This window comes from Phaenicophaeus curvirostris, chromosome 3 (assembly GCF_032191515.1).
Source record: "Phaenicophaeus curvirostris isolate KB17595 chromosome 3, BPBGC_Pcur_1.0, whole genome shotgun sequence".
Classification (NCBI taxonomy): domain Eukaryota; kingdom Metazoa; phylum Chordata; class Aves; order Cuculiformes; family Cuculidae; genus Phaenicophaeus; species Phaenicophaeus curvirostris.
In genome coordinates this window covers 38,977,352-38,994,893 of record NC_091394.1, presented here as the reverse complement: position 1 = coordinate 38,994,893, position 17,542 = coordinate 38,977,352, and the positions used below count along the sequence as shown (strand labels likewise).

Below are 17,542 nucleotides of genomic sequence, written 5' to 3'. Positions count from 1 at the left end.
CAAACATTCTGCTTCAGTGTTTGGTAGAGAAGGATCCCTTTGAAATTTTGCTATTTAGTTTATTGATATATAAAAAGCAAGTTATGGTTGTAATTTCCAATTTAAAAAAATACTGTGCAGATGGTCTGAATATATGTTTAACAATGTTAAACAAAACTAAACAAGAGAAGCATGTTACCTGAAATTACACAGCTGTGATCAGTGAGTAAGCTCCAGATCACATTAGATTACAGCTGTGGGCATCTTGATCACAGAAAGCGCCAGGTAGTTACGCTAGATCAAAGCTACATAAGCTGGCCTGTCACATCTCGAGATGACATGATTATTTTGTCCTTGACTAAAAATGCACTTTTTTTATTTTGGGCTTTGCCTGGTTGTTTTGCATTCCTTCCATGGACCCTTACATTAGCAAGTTCACTGTGGAAAATGAAGTGCTAGCTTTTCATGAACAAGCCACTTAAGTATTATCTTGACTTCCCTTCAGCTTGGGGATCTGACTCCCTTTTTAGCAAATTTTAGGTTCTCTTTTAAAACAGATCATGACACTTATTAGCTCATTTGCAAATCTTCAATGTAATATTTTGGCCAGCATGTTCAAAGTGTCTGCTGTCATGCATTTCAATGTGCAGCCCTTCACAGAAAGTGTCATCATATTGCTATTTTATCAAATCAGTTTGGTCTGTGTGGCCACAGGCAGATAGTCAAGGAAACACTGCCAGGGAACGTCCCCAGGTACTGAAGCTCAATTTTCTGGATTGTTAATTGTTAGAGCAGTCCCTGGCATGATTCTTGCTTGGGTCAAGTACGACTCTCCTTAGCCATCCCTGGACACAGCTCAGGTGTTAACACTGGCCAAGGACTGTTCCCAACAGGCATTTTGGGAGGGATGGAGGATTAGAAGAATGGATGTGGGCCATCTTGTGCCAGGTGGCCTCTCACATCACAGTGCATTTAATCTTCTACTGTCAATAGTCCCTGGGGGTTCAGAAGGCGTGAAGCCAAGGGAAGGTGTCTAACAGGACTAAGTAGGGATGATGTGGATACCAACCTGGACCCCTGACTTCTCCTCTGCAGAGGCTGTCTCATTTCTACCTCATATTCAGTATGGACTAAGAAACAAAACAAGACTCTTCCCTAGTGATCATAAAAGAAAGAGATTCGGTTTCGCTGTTGTTTGGATTTGATTGCAAATACTTAATTTTTTTTTCAGAGAAAAGAAGAACAAGTGATTAAATTTTAAAATGTCTTTCTATGTATTCCTGATAAATGTGATCATTTGTGCAAGGCTGTTAAGCCATTGTGGGCTTAAAAATAGTCTACTTTCATGTGAGAAATTTTTGTTTGATTTCAGTATTGAAATAAAGTAAATAATATTTCCTAGCAATGCTATGCTTTCTTTTTTCTCTGTCAAACTAGATAGTTTTGTCTTGCAATCGGGTTGGTGCCTGCAATTTTATGAACATATTCATGTTCATTTCTTGAGCAACATCAAATCAAAACGAAATATTTTTTAACTGAAAAGAGAAAAGATGCTGAGAAGAATATTGTATGGGAGAGAAATGAAACAGCTAAAAAAGGAAATAATAGATAATTACACAGGCATTCATTTATTCCTTGACTGTAGGCAAAATTCACCTGGATCAAAGACTAGATTTTGACCCTTTGATATTTAAAGGTTAAAAGCAAAATTTTTCAGGTTCACTATTTCCCACATCTTAGGAAGTGTTTGCATCAGATTTTACCAGGTACTTTCTCTCAGGCTGAAAAGAGGCCAATGTTCTCCTGGGAGGCTGGGACTCCATCAGCCTTCCCATGCAACACAGGTATTGCTTTAAACCCCCTGCAAACCTGATTACTAGGGAGACACTGTGAGCCCTGTTGTGAAATGAACCTTTCGGAACACGTGCCGCTCCAGCTTTTAATTATGACTATGTTGGAGATAAGAATAATTGATGATAATAATAACAACATTTGTTGCTGTTGTTCTTACAAATACATACATGATGTCTTTAATCGTATTTTTGGGTTACATTTATATTTATATATATGCCCTGACTCACGGAAGTGTTGACTTTCTATGGATGTAAAAAATAAGAGCTGCAAGTCTTCAATGTGTTGGTGAATTGGCTGCCAAATCCTATGTGGAAACAAGATGTGAAAGCAGTATTTCATGGCCTCTGCCTTACCACATCTTTGTGGAGATCAGGAAACCCAATCAATAGGCTGAATGCCAGAAGATTGAATAGCCAGCGGCAGAGGCAGTGCAAGAGATGTACCTCTTACAGTTAATGCCTTGTGAAAATCACACAGACCCCCCATAGGGTTAATCAAACATTTACTCCTCTGACTTACAATGTTCTTTAGTCCAACAGAAGAAAATGGTACCCTTCACAGCTTTTAAATATCTAGGGAAAAAAAAGAAAGAAACTACATCTCTAGTTGTAGAAAGTTAGTTAGCCTAGCTTTAAGCTGCACTTCAGTGTGAGTACTTGAGTGTTTATATCCAGGATCGCATGCTGAACTTTAACAAACCAAGACCTCAACCCTCAGGCATATATGGTTATATATACTATGTATGTGTATCTGTACACATATACATGAGTATCCATATAGATGTGTATATATACACTGTACATGTGTGGAAATTGTGAACCTCAGAAAGGAAAAGAACATTTTGGAAATTCAGAAAAGGAAACTGCTGTTTATTCGATAATGGAAACAAAACCAGCACTTGAATAGCAATTCATGCACCGCTGTCAAAGCAGGCTCTGGGTGGACATGCAGACTCGCAGGTTCTCTGTAGCTGCCGAATTCCTCACAATGTTGTCTTTATCAAAGAGGTAAACATAGATTTGAAAAAAATTGCTTTTATGTGCAAGACATCACAGAACAGCAGCTCCATTCATTGCAGAGAGTCCATTATTTAAGTCTCTCAGGCAACTGTACAGATTCCCCATAAAAGGAAAAATAACGAGATTGTGGAAATAACCTTCCCAACAATGTGTATTCTTGATGGCTTCTGGAGTTTTTCACTTCAGTTTTAATATCTTGATTCGGTGAAATGATAGTAGGAGTGAGTTCATGCACCAACAGTCTCAGATATACAGTCACTCCTGACCAAAGCAATAGCTGTATTCTTGTCAGACTCCTCTGTCCCTGGCTGCAGAGGTGAAGGGAGGCATTGGTGAGAAGCACTGAAGGCTTGTCACCTGCCTTTTTCCCTTGAGACTTTCCCTTGGCTCACCTTAGCTTTTGCTCCTGCACTTGCAGCACAGCTCAGGGCTGATGGGGTGGGCCACACACCTGCTGCATCCCAGAGGGATGGAGCAGCTCTGGCATGATGCTACTGGGGCACCGTGGACTGAACTGGCCTCATCCCCACAGCAACATCCCCCATGGAGATGTTTGTGTATGGGAAAGGGAAAAGCAGGTGGGAGCTGGGGACAGAAGGGAAGGGTAAATTGAGCCCCAACACCTGCAGATTGGCCAGGTGACCCACCATCCAGTCACTTTCCTATGACACTGAGACAGTTTTCCCACCACCCCTCTGTACTGTCATAAACCATGTGAATGTGCAGGAGGGGTCTGTGAAATTAATTATAGTGTGAGTACTTGGTAACCAAATGAATTGTAAATTGTACATTATTAAAACAGCATCAGAGCACTGACTGATCTATTATTCTTTAGGGAAATGTATGAAGATAAGAGCTTTATAAGCTTTAGGGATCTTTCCAGCCACCACACAGCCAGCTTTGTAAGAAAAATATTTTGTTACTGTCTGAGTTGCAACCGACACAATAATGTATTGTTCATATTTATGACATTGTCTGCTGTTTAATATATATGAAATGGTATAGCACTACCAGTGACATATGCATGCCCAGTTCCTTTCTGTTTGTCCTCTTTTAGATGGTATTTGGGATTAGTCACCCTCATTTCTCTGTCAAAAAAAAAATCTGTAGGTGCAGAAAAGTGAGATAAATTTTAAGCATGCCCTTCTGCACAAATCATGTAACTAGCAAGATGTACAGCTATTGTTAGTCTTATTTTGCCTGTATATTACTCCTTGCTGCCTACCTGTCTTCTACCTTGTAAGAACTGTAAAAGGGCTTGGTGGGGAGTTGTATGTTAAGAAAAAGCCTGTTAAATTATTATTACAGGAAAGAAAAAGATGGGTTTATGTGTGCATGTGTATTTTTCTCCCTTTCTTCCAGAAAGCATGCTCTCCTTCATATTCCTCTCATGTACTATCTGATATCCAGGAGGCCTAGTTCTCATGCGTGCACTGGCATCTTCTGGGACCAAAACCCGCACACCCTCCCTCCTAGGGTTGCTAGTTTTCTGTACTACTCCATACAGGCAGTCCCCCTGATATGATGTAATGGCCCCTTTCACCTCTTGCCTCTGGCAAGAAGATGTGTTAAGTGGAAGTGTGTATAGGAGAAAGGGAGAGTGGATTTTTTTCAGTGCCCCTATTGAAGAAATGGAGGTGGTAACTACTCCAGCATAGCTTTTGCCACAAGGTCGTCTTTATATTCCCTCCTCGGAGGAAGACACATGAGAGTATGCACTATCTGTGCAGCTGCTTGCCAGTGAAGAGGAGAAACAGTTGGAGAAATACCCTCCTTCCCCTGGCTGGAGACACATCTGCCCACAAAGCTGCTCAAGGCAGAGACATGTTAATTTCTACAGCCAACACATCAATGGTCCCATACCAATGGGCAAATTTGGGGGTTACTGTACACTAGAGTAACCCTAAGTTTTTCTTACGTTGTGCAGAGGACCAGCAGCAACCAGCCATGTCCTTTCCCCTTCAGAAAAGGCCTATTAGAAAAAAAGATTTCCTCTGACTTAAATGGGCATTCAGCAAAACTCACAGCTCAAATAGTAAGATATTAAAATTTGACTAAAGACTCAGTGAAACAGTCCAAACAATTTCAGGACTTACTCTCACTTCTATTCAGGCACTGCAGACAATGAACTTTCCCTAAGATATTTCCATAACTGAGGAGGGCATCTTTGCTTGTTTTCCCATTTTTCAAAATAAGTTGGTGAACTTGTAGTTTAGAGAATTTGCATTTTTCGGAACAACTGTCCTAACTCTGTTTAATAGCATAAGATAATACGATGCTGCCTTTCTCGACGTTCATCAGCCCCGCAGGAGTCACCAGCATCTTTCAGATGCGATGTCTCCTGCTCCCCTCCCTCTTTCAGGAGGTGCATTGCGTCCTGAAATTCAAGAGAGGGCAGCATTTTACTTAGGCTGCTTGAAAGGAGGGGGACGATTCCAAGTGTGTAGAAGACCGTCAGCAACTGAAAACTACCAGTTAGAAAATACACGCATCATGTTCTGAACGATTAATTTTAATGGAAGAAATGCCATGTTCCTAAGACTTTTTACTAAAAACAAAAGAAAAAAAAGAAAAAACTCTTAATTGATCAATGATATTAATGAAAATACCCCATCTATGTTCAAGGAATTCTTTGCATAGTTTGTCATATGCAAACAATAACACTTTTCCTCAGCACACCACAATGACTTTACCACCAACTTTTGACTGCAGTAGCTAATAACTAATAAGACTGCTGCCTCATGGATAAGTACTGTATACGAATGTAGTGTTAAATTTCATCTGAGTTAAAAAATCCACTTCTCTCTCATTAAAGTCCTGACTTCAAACTATGCCTAAAATGTTACCAAGCTGTTAATTTTTATTACTTCAGTATCTGCTCAAAAACTGTCAAAGCTCACCCAAAGCAAAGAGTAAGAGTTTTGTGATGTAGCCCCAACATATTCATTTTCTAGTGTGAAGTACTCAAGCATGCAAAGAAAGTTCAAAATGCTCATTTTAATACAGAAGTCTGGGTCCTTGTCATCAAAACTTACCTTCTGTTTGTAAGGAGTGCATGTAATGTTTCTAAAGAACAAGAACTCTTTCAAGTACATGCCAGATTGTAAAAAAATTAAAGGGTACTCAAGTGTAATACAACACTTTTTAGTTTACCTCCTATTCAACATTTGAGGCAATGTTACCCTCCTAAAATAACCATACTGTCAGCACTGTCTCTGCCACATTCAGCCAGGCTGGCTAAACCACTGAAGAGCCCAGGGCAGGGCAAATACATTTTCCTTCTCTGTTTGTATCTAACAAATAACAGGTGTTGCAGTATTGAAGGCGCACACCTGATGTGACTAGCAAGGGATTTCTAAATTATTTGTCCTAAGATGACAGACACTCTGCTATTAAGCATTTACTTAACGAAAGCTGTACACAGGGAAAGGTTGAAGTTGCAGCTCCTCAAGAAGGAGCAAGCTGCTTGAAATAAAGGTTTCTTCCATGATCTTGGGCTAAATCTGCATTACCAGAAGCATACACACCCAAGCCTGATGATACTTGTTTCCTACCCACTTTTAACACCCACTACAGAGTCCCTGAAGGAGCCTATGGAACCCAGGACTTGGCGCCACTGTCCCCAGAGCCACTTGCCCTGCTTTTCCTTGAGTGGCAGGCTCTGCTATGTGGCTGTCACCACAGACCCCAAGATGAGCCAGCCGAAACCTTTCACATCAGCTAGAGGGAATCTGGCACGGCATCTCCAAGTGAACCTGCCAGGAAGCGGGGTCAGCCCTTTGCAAATAAACCCTGCCTGATCTGAGTAACACAAATGGACGCCTGTAAGATTAATTCATCCCCTGTAATAATAAAACTACTGTTTGCAAAAACCAGTGGCATGCAATAGTTTCTTATTAAAATACCCAGAGTATGCATTAAGATCTCACTAAACAAAGTAGGGCTCAAGGACAGGAGGGAGTGTGATATTTCCTTGCTTAGAATTTGCCATGTTTTCATCAGATTTGATAGAAAGCTATAAGCAGCATTGTAAATGGACCAACGAGTTGTCTAGTCATCTAGAGCACCCTCACGTAATTTATATATCTTAGTTTTTGCTTTGTAGCCTCCATAGCTGTCTTCAGTGAATTATAGCATGTATCTCTACCCAGAGAGTACATCAGGGTATTTTTTGCCTTAGTTTCCCACAATGGAAACAAACAAATTTCAGCAAGGTATGTACTTACTACATTAATCCTTTCCAATGTGATTCCAGTCAGCGACTTAAAAGTAAAATCCAAAATATTACTTTTACTGTTTCCATTCTCTATTGTGGCTATACAGTCTTCTTGCTGAAAAGGATATCCATCTAACTTTACACACACACAGATGAATATACATTCAAATCATAGATACATATCAATATAACACACATCACAGACTGGAAATACATTATGAAAATTAACTGCATTACAGAGAATAGAGATACAGACAAAACTGCTGAGGTACTTGACTCTCCTTATTGCAAGGTGCCTTAACTGGAAACAGACCTGGCATTCCTTTGTAATGCAGTTCTGAGATACCTAATCTGCTTTTGTTCTTCCACTGATGTAAATCAGCAGCAAAGTTGTCTGCAGAGGAGCAGAGGATGGGGGATAATTGTGGCCTGGTGGGTTGTCTCTCTATAGCTGCATGCACAGTGGATCTGCTCACCAAATATTTAGCATGTGTATTTACTAGGGCACTTTTCCAGCAGGGAGGTAGAAAGCAAGAAACATCAAAACTGGTTTAATGCACCAGGTAAATCTGACCAGCTCATTGTGAAACCTATCACCGCACATGATTGTTATGATAATAAACGTGGTGAGCTCTGGTTATTACATGCACAGCCCTGTACTAACTGCTCCCTACCACTCAAACGTTCTCTCACTTTAGCAACACCCCACACACCTGTTCAAATAATATTACTATTACCTTGTGTTGACACCACATCCACCCTTTCCTTTCATATAATAAGAGCTCCTGGTGAACTGTAAATGGAAAGCTTGCGGTAGCTGAAGCTGATTGTTTACCTGTCTCCAGTTTGTTGCCACAGATACTTGGTCAGAAGAAGGGAACAAAGATCAGTTTGACATCCTTGTTAAGCAGGATTTGCCCCCCACCTTACCCACAAAGGTTACGAGTTCCTATTCAAGCCTGAGCTCCACAGGTGTGCCATCACTTCTGTCTGAAAGAAAACAAAATACAGTTTGTTTCAATATGGCTATTGCCCCAGCAAAATAAAGAAGATCTTGCTCTGCAACAAAGACACAAGCATTTGTTTTAATATTTCAATGAAGCTAAGCAAACACAGACTAATATCTCTCTTTAGATTTAGCATTTAAGCCAAACAGGACACAAGCACTCCAAGCAATCCCTGGCAGTGAGTATCCAACCCTGCTGCTCCCACTAAGCTCATGGCTGAGTGCAAAACTCAACTCAAAACCCACCTTGCAACAGGAAAAAGGATTTTCTAACTTCCCTGATTTTTCCACTGGGCCCCAATCTCGAAACCACTGAGATGAACAGGAGATCAAATCCAAAGCTGAGAAGAGGACAGGTTTGGCCTCATCATACATTTGCTTCATTGTTTAGCCCTGTCAGAGCTGCTGCTGCTATTGAGTCACATATAACTCTCTGCATAGTGAGTTGTTGTGGGCTTAGAATAGGAGAAGGTTAAAAATTGTGAGCACTGGCACTGTCCTGTTTGATCGAAGGCTGTGTCCAACTTCTCATGCCAGTGGCAACAGTGTAGGTTTGGTCTAAATTGGTAAAAAATGGTAAAACCTAGCTCCCATCTGAGGCCTGGATGAGGCATAATAGGATTTTGTCCATGTGGAGCAGAGCACTACAGAGCCCTAAATGTCCCCTTTCATCTATATGAACTTGGTATTTGACAACTGCTGAAGGTGATGGAAAGACTTCAGTGGGAATTGGATCAAGAGCTGAGTCACTGGAGTTTCCAGTGCTTTAGGTAGAAGCATTTTTCATCAAAATGGCTAATGAGAAAAATTTGCCCATTTTCCAGATAAAGCAGTGCTCTATTTCTACTGTTTTACATTCTTATTAAAACCCTTATCCATAGCTGCTTCCATTATGGTTTTACCAGCATTGTTTGTAGTCAGCTGTAAGAAGGTATCCCTGTACTTAGAATAGGAGATGTGGTCAGTAGTTTGGAAAGACTGTATATTGTGCTGCAGCTTATGTAGAGAAATGTCCTTGAGGCAGGTTTTATTTATTGTTTTATTTATTGCATATACCAAGTAATGGAATCCCAAATTATGAAGATGTAAAACATATCAGCACTGAATGTTTTTATGTCCTCCAAACCAACTCACGGTTTCCCAACTGGCTGTGAGCAGCTTGATAGTTTTGAAGACCTAGCACCTTTGGAAGCAAAGGGACACATTGAATTTAAGCACTTAGAAAGATAATTAATTGCATGAACAGCAACATTTTCCTTTTTTTTGGGGGGGGGGGCTTGGTATGCTCATCAATAGCAAATGATGAAGACTCTGGAGGATATTAACACAAGTAAACTAAACACAGCAGTGGGACTGTTTAAACAAGGCAAGACAAAAGCCTTCGTGCCACAAGCAAATGACTTTGATAGCAATTTTTTTGTTTCCACCTCTAGTATTGCAGATGCAAGAGCCTGGGAGCTCACTGGCTTCCCCTTGCAACTTTCTAGTCAGGTGGGGATATAACTTCTGCCTGCTCTCCCACCCTCTGAGAATAGAAAAGTATTTGCCCTGGCTAAGAGCTGCGGAGGCACTCCACAAAAAAAACCCACCAAACTCTTAAAAAACTCTGCTGGCACTTTGAGCCCTAGGGCCGCTTACTGGTATATTAGCTCCTACTAACCTGTTAAGCCTGTCCCACATGTGGACCAAGACACTGCTTCCTCTAAAACTAAAGAAGGTACAATATAATTTTGCTCCATTGCTCCCCCAGCCCTGTGATGCTCCCGCAGGGATCCACCAGTCCCTGCACAGACACAGCAGAAATTAAAGGAAAATGCTTGGCCCATAACACCGTGTCCTCCTGCCCCTCGGAGGTCAGGTCCTGCTGCCCTCCCCAGTGATTCATTACGTGTACCGCAGCCCACACACATAACATGTCTGGCCCTGCGTGTTTCCAGGGCTGTTGGAGAAGAGAGAGGGGAACAGAGGAAGGAGTCTTAAAAACCCGATACAAAATGGATCTATGTTACCGTCTTGTTGTTTCCTACTTCCACGTTTTCATGGGAATCTTTCCAATCTGCTGAAAAGGCTGAGCAATATTAGTTTTGAAATATTCTAAACAAGACATAGATGCTAGGTTGTTTTAAACACCAGCATCTCTGAATGTAGAAATAGCCTGTTGAATAAATAATACATATTAAAAAATGTCTGAATTGGATCTTACAGGATAAACTGTAGCAGCTTCAAAGGAACCATTGATCTATGGAGTACATAATATGCATGTTAAAAATCATTGGAATATTTATTTACATGACACACAGCTCAGAAGAAGCTATTATGGTCCTTAAGCAAATTATACATGTTGTGAAAATTGTCAAAGTGCTTCTTTTACCAGAAATGAATGTATCCTGCCAGTTGATAAACACATTATCTAAGAAAAAAGACAAGCAAACCCAAGGCTAAAAGAAGGTTAAAATGGGGGAGGAGGAGGGGAAGGAAGAAAATAAAAATCAGCCCTCGTACCATGACCAAGTGTGTTCTGTGCCCATCAAAGGAAGAAAAGCCCTTGTGTCCCGCTCAGCACTGCCATCGCACTTTGTGCCACGAGAGCTGCATGCCTAGGACTCTTGCGGAGGGGCTGCTCCTGCCGCTGCGTGCCAAAGTCCTGGGTGCCAGCACTTCTCCCTACAGGCCAAGAAATGACAAATGGGGACTAATTCACTCCAGCCACCACCATGTCCTCTGCTTTGAAATAAGCTGCCAGAAGAGTGCTCTGCTTTCCCTGCCCCTGTCCCTCTGAGTGTGGTGGGGGACAGACAGAGTACCATAAGCCCATCAGTACTATCTTCACCTCTGTATACGGGGAGCTGCTTTTTATGGCTATTTTTCCAAGTTCTCAACCACATCAGTGCAGCCTAGTGGTGGCTGCCAAGGGGCCATGCCACCCCTCGTGCTTTTGAGAGGGGCAAAGTGGGGGGAAACATTGCCTCACAATGCCCAGTGTGCCCAGCAGTCAGACTGTTGCTCACCAGCATCTTTCCAATTACTTCAGCTTTGTGTTTGTGCCTGACTGCAGCACGTGGCAAGGTTTGCACCACTCCTTCCCTAGTGCTCTGTGGGTGACACAGCTCATCTTCAGTAGATGTTTTCCTGAGGAAGAGGGATGCCAACTTCCCCTCCTGTTACTGTGACTGCACAGCAGCCTGCACCATAGCTTGTTCCCTGCAATTATTTTTTTTCCAGGTGGTGGAGGGGAAAAGGGTTTTTGTCAAGGAGGCATAGCCAGGGCATAGTGGTTGAGAGACCAGCTCCGGCCCACACGATGCTGGCACTCGACTGGCAGCTGCTCACAGTCCTGGGATGCCTGGTCCCCATCTCAACTGAGATGTGCTCCAAGGACCAGTGTGTGTGCCTACTTTGGGTGTTTTGGAAAGCAGGCTCTCCAGGTAGGCACAGCATGCAAGTTTTCTCTTACACAGGAATAAAAGATGGATTTTCTAAAGCAAGAAAGCAAGCAGTTGTGCGGGGTGGGGGGGGGCGTAGGGAGGTGGGGGGATATATTTAGCCTGTGTTTTCAGATCACATGTTCTGGGACTGGAGAGCAAAACATTTTCAATACTGTTTCAGAATCATGCTATTTAGTACTGCAAGGCCTACTATTGGAGAGACCAGTAAATAGTGTTGCATCTAAAACAATTACTTGAATTGCTTTTACTGCAGTTTCTTCTTTCCAGCAGCAAAGGTTTTACAAAAATGTGACTTCTACAGCTACTAAAGCATTGAAAATACAAATTATAGTAAAGTGGTGCTCTGTATTTGCATAAACCTGTTTATCCTATACACGGTTTATTCATTAACTCTCAGAACAACCTGCAGGACAGCTATGGCATTCCTTATGACCACTTTGTTCGTGGCTGAAAATGCAACAACTGCTTAAAAGCAACACTACATGATTCAGAAAGTGAAAATAAATACCGTTCCCATGTGAAACGGTGTGGAAAATCTAGCTATCACTGCACAAGCTGGAATTCAGCTTTTACATCTCTTGTCACTTGGAAATTTCCGAGGGGAGTCTCAGCATCTGCAAAGACTGGGACCTAAGCACTGCAGCTAACCAAAACACACACACACACAGCATCAGCAGTGTCTGTCACTGCGCTTTGCAGACAGTATATGAGTTAGAGATGGAAACGACCCAGATTCCTCATCTATTCCTCCTTCAGACCATTTTCTAGTCCTTTACAATTTCAGTGTCCCAAGCAAAAGAGTCCTCCCAGCCTCTACTAGTATCGTGTTTTCCAGTCTGCTCCTCCTTAGGGAAGCCTTTCTTGACAATCATGCCAGCTTTTCCTACGCTTCTTTTCTTACTCAAACATAATCCCCATGAAAAAGATCAAATAAAAAATGCTAATGTATTTTGTCTGTTTCACCTCCCTGCTTCTATAAATTTGAGTACATGTTGCCACTGGTACACTGCAAATAGAAAAACTGGAAGTTTCTTTGACAGACAGTGAGTTGCTCAAGGTCACAAAAGAGCCTCAGTAGCAGAGCTGGGAACAGAATTTGGTATCCTAATTCCTAATCTGGCAGCTCCACCACAACTCTCATCACGCAATCAAATAGCTCCTTTTAAGGAATGCTTTTGTGACTAACAGAAAATCCAAGGCATTAGAAGAAAGAGTTCTTTTAATTTGCCTTTTTTCAAACATTTCTGTCCTTTTGCTATATGGAAAACATGATTTAAACAAGATATAGGATTAAAATACAATGAAAGACTTTAAAATCTTTGAAAACCAGAAATAAGTACGGCTGTAGTTAAGACTGTACTGATTCCAGCCATTAGGAAGTGGGCAAGTAGATATTCCCCACTTACAGCTTCATACATCGCATAAGGAATAAATCAAGACCAGCATCTACTATGCTCCAAGAGAGCTCTTTTGAGTGTTACGTGCAGGCTTTCACAATTATCAAGAATAGTGTGTAACAGGAAAAACTTTCACAGCTCTTCAATAAGGCTTAATTTTCTAAAGGTCCTAACTTGTTGCACCGCAATAGTTTTTTAAAAAGGCAAAACCAAATCCTCCATCCGCTAAACTCAATGGGAGATTGCCCTGAGCTGAAACAATCTGGGATTTAGTATGCTCGCCCTTGAAGTTCAGTGACTTAGCAGCTCTCCCAGGATACACCAGCTTTTATACGTAGAAACTCTACAAGGTAGTTTCATAATTTAAGATGGCACCTTCCGCTTGCTTCCTCTTCTGTGTAATAGAATACTGTAATTTGGCAACAGTGGACAGAAACAAATGAGGGTATTGAGAACTAATGTTACTGGAAAACTGTATACAAAATAAGCTAAGCTATACAAGCTGAAGTGGAGGACTGTGAATAGGATAAGCAAAGAAAACTAACATAAATGCAAACCATTCCTGTGGAAAGATGTTGCTTTTCTTTTCTCGAACACAAGAATTCCCACACTGCAGTAGAGTCATATCGATAGCATTCTTAATGTCACTGAATTAGTTGGGAGATGCAGGATGAGAGGTTCATGACTTGATTTTACAAGAACATGTATTTTTCTCATTAAACTACTATTATTATAACATTTGAGATGTTGGAAAACAACACAAGGACCCACTCCCCATCCCTCGAGACAGGGCTCAGCCTATGAAATGCCCCTGCCTTCAATGCATTAGCAGTGACAGGCCTTATGTTTGCTGACGTGTTAGCCACTTTTTTATTTGATCTTTGCGCAATTATTTTGATTAAGAAAATGTTCATCTTGTTGACATTATCACTTTAGTCAATAGCTAATGACCCCAGTAGTTAATTTCCTTATAAATATTTAACTTAATAGAAGAAGTCCCTTGGGTTATAGTACTTTTGACACTTCTATAATCTGAAATAAATCCTTTTTTAGTCAAACAGACCATGTTACACACACAGTTGGCTAGCTATTTACAAAGCACCCAATTAAATCCTACTTAATTCTTCCACTCTGAAAATCCCGTTTCATTAGCGCGCAGGCTACTGATCACACAAAATGAACATCCTTCACTGAGCCTGGACCTTAGTTTATAGTCTGTTAAGACTTGATTGTACAAAAGCCTGTCGTAAAATGAATTTGCCCGTCAAGTGTTATGTACAAAAAAAACCAAAACCCACAAGCAAAGAGAATGTGCAAAACCAGAGGATTGAAGAAATAAGCTGAAGAATCACAGTTAAAGACAGGTAAATCTAGTTTAATGTTCACATGTAGTAGAGTTACACATCACAGAGATTAAACAGGATTTTAACTGTAACAATAGCTGCAGTGAAATGAAAATCATTTTGCACTAGAAAAATAATCTTGTTGGAGAAATCTGATTTTTGGTCTACTCGAGTTCATTTTAAGATGAATTTACATCACTGATCATACTGACTTTGCCCATGTGCCTTTCTACAGTTCGGTATCAATACTCTTTGGATGAAGGAAACAACTGGTTTTGTTAATGATTTGCCCTTTGGTTACAAGTACAGAACTGTTTTCACTTTTTAAGCAATTAATAGGCTGTAGGAACGCAAGTTTGCAATAAAACCTTTTGGTGCTAAATTAAGTTCCAGAACAACTTTCTTGATCTGATGCAAAAGCATATTTTTTTTTAAAAAAGCTGATGAAAGGTCTAAAGCATTGTCCCCATAATGCGAAAACTAGATAGAATTTCTCTATTCCCAGTAAAAAAACCCAAAACCACTACATCTTACTGCTATTTTTATATAACGCACTAAAAACCCCTGTGCCTAAATGACAAAAGTGTAGTCTCAAAATGTATAATACATTTACAAACATTTAAAGTCTAGATTGAGGAAAACACGTTTGTATGGACTCCAAACAAGTTTATTTGCAATTAGACATCTCATGCAATCATGCAGGACCACTAGCTATAGCTGTAACCTTCCCCGTCTAAGGGACATTTGGGGACAAAAAAATAAAATAAAAAGCCCTCAACATTCAAGATATTTCCATATTAACAGCTCCGTACTTCAGCTGTGTTTTTCTAAAGAGATACTCCCACAAATTTAAAAAAAACATACACACCTTTATAATATTTACAAAAAAATATTTAATTAAAAATATTTTATAATTACAGCAGTCTATTAAAGCATATACTTTTCTCACACTTATAGAACATCTCTATATATACACAGTATGAAATGTCACTCATTTATCTATACAATATGTAACATTCCTGCAGGGAGAAGAAAGTTCCCTGGGCCCCAATAAAATCCATCTATTTTAAACAATAGATGTCAAATATATCTACAAATGCTCTGGTAGATTAGTAAAGCTTCAAGATTCAGCTGCTCGGTCCCTTAAGAGTTATTAGCGATTGGAAAGTCCGGTTTAGGCTCGGTCCTCTATCCCGGGGCAACTTTTCCTTCTCGCGTCCGACAAGCTCCTGCCACCGCGGGATATTCGGGTCGCATCTGCTCGGTGAGAAGAGGAGAGACGGGACGGGGCGGGGAGGGTCGGGACGGGACCGCTACGGACGTGCAAAACGGTGAGAAAGGCTGGATGAGGCATGGGAACTGCTGGAGGGGGGTTGGACGGCTCCTCGCTCCGGTGCGGCGGGGGCCGGGAAGGGCCCCCCCCCCCCCCGCCCCCCGCGGTGCCTCCGTGCGGCGCCGCCGCACACCTGTGGGAGAGGAATGAATAGAGGGGGTGTGTGAACCGCTCCGCTCCAGACCGACTGGCGCCACCAACAAAACACAAGACATGCTTGATCAACAACCCAAAACAAACCAGGTCAAACAACAACCGCAGCTCCCAGGCTGCGCCAGGCGGAGGGATGCGCAGCTGCACGCCGCAGCCAGAAGCGCTTTGGGGGGGTGGAAAAAGGCGGAGGGGGGCGGTTTGGAGAAGAAAAAACAAAAAAAACAATAAAACAAACAAACAACCCCCCGGTAATTAAATAAAATAACATAACTCCTTGGTAATGAAAACGAAATAAATAAATAAATCCTGAGCCTCTTGCTTGTCGGGCTCAGGTTCTCCGACCCCGCGGCGCCCCGGAGGGCTGAGCATCCCCCGCCCGCCCGGGAACTCACCTGGGGAGCGGCGCTCAGCGGCAGAGGATGCTGTCCCCGGGCTTGTTAACAGAGCCAGCCTGCGCAGCAACGGAACACGGCGAGTTAGAGGTGGAGGGAAGAGACACGGAGATTCCTCCCCGCTCCCCGGCGCGGGGCTCCCACGCTCCAGCTCCGGCGCCGCCGGGGAGCGCTCCCACCGAGCCCCGGCGGGCACGACCCCCGAGGGACGGAGCCTCCCCGCCGGGGGGAGCTCGGCACGGAGAGATCCCGTAACGGGGAGACGCTCCCCGTTTCCCTCCACCCCGGTCACGCCGCGCCGAGGGCGTTACAGGCGCGCAGCGGCCCCCGAGCTGCGCTCCGCGGAAGGCTGGGAACCGCAGGAGCGGCGCGTCCGTCTCCCGCGTGTGCGAACACGCCGATCGGAGCCCCTCTCCCTCGAGAGGCCGTCATTACACGGTAACCGCCGTGCTGATGCCTGCGTGCGCCGCGGGGATGCGGCTACCCGCCGCGCGGCGCGTCTCCACAACCGGGCGGTTCGGTCCCTCCGGGGCCGTTCCCCGCGCCCCCGGCCGCACGCAGCTCTTACCGGGTCAGTGTTGAGGGCGGTCAGCGGGGTCCTCGGGGCGCCCGCGGGGCAGCTGCCCGGGTGCAGGGCGGGCGGCTGCTGCTGCTGCCGGAGCAGCGCCGGGTGCGTCTCCAGAGCCAGCTGCAGGTCGAGGATGTAGTCGATGACGTGTTGCAGGATCTCCACTTTGCTGACCCTCTTGTTGGGCGGGATGGTGGGCACCAGCCGCCTCAGCCGGCTGTAACAGTCATTCATATCGCACTGCAGGCACAGCGCCGCCGGCTCCTCGCCCGACGGCGGGGCCCCCTTGCAGCCGCTGTGCTCGGCCAGGCACCGCAACGCCGGGTGCCCCCCGCCGCCCGCCACGCCGGGCTGCGCCTTGCGGCCGGGGTGTCGCACGGGGCTCACGGCTTTCATGCTGCCGCAGGGAGGGAGCCCTCCCTCTCCGCCACCGCCTCCCGCAACCTCGGGCGGCCGCGCACGCACCGAGGGCTGCAGCCTCGCTGGCGTTAACGGCTGCGCCCACGGAGCCGGAGCGAGAGGAGCTCGCGGGCAGGCGCGGCGCCGACGAGACGCCTCCCCGCTCGGCTACTACCGCCGCTACCGCCGCCGCTACCCGTGGCGCCCGCTATATAGCGCGGGGCGCGGCGGGCGGCGGGGCGCAGCGAGCGCGGCGCGGGGAGCAGGGGCGCCGCGGCCAATCACAGCGCAGCATCGCCGCGCCGCAGCCAATCAGAGCGCCGCGTTTCTCCCCCCACCTCGATGGCGCTGCTGGAGGGGGCGGGCGGCTGGCATTGATGCCCGCGGGGAGGAGGAGGAGGAGGTGGCGGCGGTGGAGGAGGAGGAAGGCGGTCCCT

At 44.1% G+C, this 17,542-nt stretch overlaps 1 protein-coding gene across 4 annotated transcripts; it reads right to left on the bottom strand.

The window, feature by feature from the left end:
* Nucleotides 1-14,271: 14,271 nt before the first annotated feature.
* Nucleotides 14,272-17,215, bottom strand: ID4 (inhibitor of DNA binding 4). 4 transcript variants are annotated; one of them, XM_069853732.1, is made up of 3 exons: nt 16,702-17,215; nt 16,139-16,199; nt 14,272-15,517 (listed from the first exon to the last, which is right to left on the bottom strand). In XM_069853732.1, exons 1-2 carry the CDS (start codon nt 17,100-17,102, stop codon nt 16,184-16,186), a joined length of 417 nt encoding a protein of 138 aa, XP_069709833.1. In that variant the 5' UTR covers nt 17,103-17,215; the 3' UTR covers nt 14,272-15,517; nt 16,139-16,183. The 4 variants fall into 4 exon arrangements, with proteins under 4 accessions (XP_069709833.1, XP_069709832.1, XP_069709829.1 ...); XM_069853731.1 differs by having other exon boundaries at nt 14,272-15,726; nt 16,702-17,214; XM_069853728.1 differs by having other exon boundaries at nt 14,272-15,726; nt 16,139-16,197; nt 16,707-17,163.
* Between the last annotated feature and the right edge of the window lie 327 nt (nt 17,216-17,542).